The sequence below is a fragment of the Pelodiscus sinensis genome, chromosome 5 (assembly GCF_052426305.1).
Source record: "Pelodiscus sinensis isolate ZL-2025 chromosome 5, ASM5242630v1, whole genome shotgun sequence".
NCBI lineage: Eukaryota > Metazoa > Chordata > Testudines > Trionychidae > Pelodiscus > Pelodiscus sinensis.
The window spans coordinates 133402763-133407271 of record NC_143056.1 but is presented as its reverse complement, the minus strand read 5'-3'; the positions used below and the strand labels follow the sequence as shown (position 1 = coordinate 133407271).

The 4509-nt window shown below is 45.6% G+C and overlaps 1 protein-coding gene across 1 annotated transcript; it reads left to right on the top strand.

Moving 5' to 3' along the window:
- Positions 1-1212: 1212 nt before the first annotated feature.
- LOC142829034 (olfactory receptor 8G50-like) lies at positions 1213-2151 on the top strand. Its single transcript, XM_075926101.2, has one exon. The coding sequence runs from the start codon at positions 1213-1215 to the stop codon at positions 2149-2151; it is 939 nt and encodes a 312-aa protein (XP_075782216.1).
- Positions 2152-4509: the final 2358 nt, after the last annotated feature.

The following is a 4509-nucleotide window of genomic DNA, read 5'->3' as shown; positions in this document are numbered from 1 at the left end:
TCCCATAGATCACAGATCTCAGAATAAAACCTCCCAATTGCACCAACGTGTCAGTTTCTATGAATGGAGAAACGCCGCCACGTCTCTCTCTGTTGTCTGCAGGTACGTGCTGTTGTCTGGGTCAGAATCACACACCAACATGGACAGTGTCTCTGACAGAAGTCCCAGCTCCTGCCTATTGAGTTAAAGGATGAGAAATTTGCTTGGAAAAATAGGCCACTAGTTAGTCACAGAAGCTGGTGCCTTCCTGTCTTTACATCTCAGCGGGTTTATTCCGAGTAATGTAAATGCCGTTATCAGATGCCAAAGAGCTTCATTATCACAGTGAGCAAGTCCCGCCCCAAACGGACATGCCAAGCCACAGAGCTCCCCTTGCCACGGAGGGTGGAGAGATGGACACTCGTTTACTCTCAGCCCTTCTTGAGCTAAGCAAGGATCTCGTTAGACATGGAGGCTATGTCTAGACTGGCATGATTTTCCAGAAATGCTTTTAACAGAAAAGTTTTCCATTAAAAGCATTTTTGGAAAAGGGCGTCTAAATTGGCACGGACGCTTTTCCGCAAAAACATTTTTGCGGAAAAGCGTCTGTGCCAATCTAGACGTGCCTTTGAGCAAAAAAGCCCCAATCGCCATTTTCGCAATCGGGGCTTTTTTGCAGCAAACAAATCTCAGCTGTTTACACTGGACCTTTTGCACAAAAGCTTTGCGCAAAAGGGACTTTTGCTCGAATGGGAGCAGCATAGTATTTCCACAAAAAGCACTGATTTCTTACAGTAGGAAGTCAGTGCTTTTGTGGAAATTCAAGCGGACAGTGTAGACAGCTGGCAAGTTTTTCCGGAAAAGCGGCTGATTTTCCAGAAAAACTGGCCAGTCTAGACACAGCGAGATGGTTTCACCCTCATTCTCCCACAATAAACTTACAAGTCGCTTTTGCTGCTCAGAATAGAGAACAGGAGCGTTTGTGTGTGTAGGGGGATGATTAAGCTGTGTGTCTTTGTATGTGTACAGTGTGTGAAATTGATCAAACAAGAGCAAAGTCCAGCTGTGAACATCTGGCTCTGCGAACTAAGCCCTTCCCTGATCTCGTACTGCTACCTAGTAAAAAACTGACCTCCATTTTTCATCACTTACTTCATAACAGTGAAAGGACACGTTCCCGGATCCATCCACCTGCCCACAACCCTGAACCTGCCTGTTCTTGGTTCAGAGGAGATGCAAGAGGGAAATCGCTCGGAGGCGACCGAGTTCATTCTCTCAGGACTGACCGACCGTCCGGAGTTGCAGGTCCCCCTGTTTGTGTTGTTCCTACTAATTTATGTTATCACCGTCGTGGGGAACGGGGGGATGATTTTCTTAATCACAATTGACTCCCGACTCCACACCCCCATGTACTTTTTCCTCCAAATTTTGTCTTTCTCTGATCTCTGCTATTCCTCACTGGTTGTTCCTAAGATGTTGCAGATTTTTTTAGCTAAGAAGAAAATCATTTCTCGCACTGCCTGTGCTGTGCAAATGTATTTCTTTGTTCATTGTGTAGATACTGAGTGTCTCTTGCTGGCTGTGATGGCGTACGACCGTTATGTGGCCATCTGTAACCCGCTGCTCTATACGGTCATCATGTCCAGACAGCGCTGTAACCTCCTGGTGGCTGGGGTGCTTGCTGTGGGGTTGGTGGATTCACTGATACTGACGTGTTTTACATTTCGACTGTCATTCTGCCGCTCCAACATCATCAATCATTTCTACTGTGACTCCATGCCACTGCTGTCCCTCTCCTGCTCTGACATCCGTAGCACTGAGATTGCGATATTTACTTCCATGTCCTACACTGTAGCGATCAGCCTTTTGACCATTCTCCTCTCCTATGTCTTTATCATCGCCACCATCCTGCGGATCCGCTCTGCCGAGGGCCGGTACAAAGCCTTCTCCACCTGTGCTTCCCACTTGTGTGCGGTGGGCATGTTTCATGGCACCCAGCTCTCCTTGTGTTTCCTTCCCATTTCCGCATATTCCATAGCTGTGGGTAAAACAGCCTCCGTATTTTATTCGGTAGCCATCCCCATGTTGAACCCCATGGTCTACAGCCTGAGGAACAGGGAGGTGAAGGATGCCCTGAGGAAAGTGAAGAATAAACTGGTAACCAAGTCTTGATTGTGCTCATCCCAGGGCTGGTTGAGTGATGGGATGTGGAAAGAGATGAATTCTGTTCCCACCATGTAATGATGTCATTTTGCAGAGCCTATGGTGGTATTGTTCATTATTATCTTGTTATTATACATGTGCCTGTATTCCAACAAGGGCTGCAGATTCCCCCTGAGATCAGGGCTGCATTCAGCTACTGCCTCTGTGTGTGCATAAAAATCGAGGTGATGTGCTTTCAATATGGGGAACTGGCTGCATTGGGATGGGGATAGGGCATCAAATCTAGCCCCCCTCTCCTTTCTAGTGTTGTTGATTCCATTGGGCAATTCCAAGGGTGATGTGTCTCAAATCTATTGGGTGAACCAATGGGAGTTTTCACAGCTTCCTGCTCCTTGGTAGCTGTTTCTGTGCTCTGTGGAGTTCTTGTACCAATTGTGTCCTGCTTTCTGTCCTGGCACAAGGAGGAGAAAGTTGATTTCCATCACACTGTGCTAGGGTAGTGGGACAGTTATGCCAGGGATGAGTAGAGCTTTGCATTTCAAAGCCCTTTCTCTTGCTTGGTACCGATGGGCTAAGGGAGTGGAGTCTCCCCACTCCCAGACATGGGGATCTTAGCATCTCTTGATAATATTACAGAACCTATATGATGTGCCAGTGTTTGCTGATGCCGACAGGAAAGGGAAATAGATTTTTCACTCCTGGGCTCCGCTGTCCTTCTCTGCGTCATCAATAAAAATGGTTTTAAATAGCGGAATGTTTGTTTGCAACTTTATTTTCACTTCCCATGTTCCATGAGGATATTCCTTGATGAATGGAGGAAGTGTTTGAACGAAGGATATCTGTCAGTCTCGACAACATGCAGTTTCCTCTACTCAATCAAACTATCCAGAGGCTGCATTTACAAAAGCAGTCACTAATTCAGAGCTCTAATGGGTAGTTATAAAAATGTGGCTTGTAAATAATTGCTGAATCTCTTTGTCCCTCTCTGAGTGGAAGTAACTTAGCTTGCCTGTCTTATATGGTGGTTACGTGTTGATGGATCTCTTTACGACCCTCATCAACGTAGGAACTCTGAATATCTCACAAACCTGAATATATTTAAAAAGCTGTAGTACTGTGGCTCCTTAAAGGGCAACACATATTTCACACACTGTCCTGCTGTTCCCTGGGTTTCTTTCAACCTAAATCTCTTCGTAACTTTTACTGTTCCTGAAGTGGTGTCAGGAAATTATTCATGGGAGACACGGTCGTCCGACCGATAGAGGGATGGTACAAACAGGACAACACAAGAATTCTTTCACTTAAAACTAAACTTTACTTAGTCTCAAGCAGTTACACACGTCCGCAACAGGTTAGTAAAACACCCCGACCCTTGAGAATTACTGAAGTTTAATGCAGTTCTCGGCTGTCACCAGGCAGGCTTCTGATGGCCAATTTTCTGTCTGCCGGTAGAGATGAAGATGTGTCCAGATGTGAAAAGTCCTCAAGGAGTCCTTGACGCATCCCTCCAAGTGTACCCCAAAATTGTCCCAATAACTCACACTTTCCTTCCTTATTTATCCAGTAGTGTTACAATAATATGTCACTCAAAATCTTATTAGGTAAGCACTTTTTAAAGCTTAGGCGAGAGGTTTTCTTCTGATCATCACTTTCACTAGATGCATTTTTTTCTTTTTCAGAGGCTTCATGCTTGGGGACCCTGACAGATCTATGTCTTAGGGCATCTAGACAAACTTCCTATTTCTCTAAATGTACAGCCCAGTGATTTCACTAGAGATTTGGGCCTCAGGAAGGATGCGGGGTGAAGCTGCCCTCTCTGTAGCACCCAAACTCCCCTTCTTCCCCCTCCTAGACTTGGTCATGCTGTATAGGCCTATTTTGGGCCTGTTAGCTTAGTTGATAAAGTTTAAGCAGTAAGCAATAGTGGTTCAAGCACATAAGTGGATTTTCCGAAATCTGCCCGTACACCACAAGGTCATGTCCAGGACCAACCAGATTGCTTACCAATGGAAGAGTCTATCAGTGCAGACCGCTGCTCTAGTTTTTGCAGGATGTACCCCCAAAATTATGGCAAAGCACCTTCTTTCCATAGGAGTTTTCCTTCATTGGGATCAGGGAGTTGTGCACTGCCATGCTCTTTTTCGGAGGGAAGTTTGCTGTCACCTGTGGTTTCCCTTGCTCCTTCTCTTCTTTGTGCTGCCAGGCTAAACTGATTAAAATAAAAAAAATATCTTGTCCCAGTTGATAAATGCTCGCTCAGTCCCTCGGTGTCCTGGGTTATCAAATTAGATTGACACGCAGTTATCTGCAATGCTGCCTTCTCCACAGTTGGATCCTCCCATTAATATCTCTGGTCCGGTGATGATC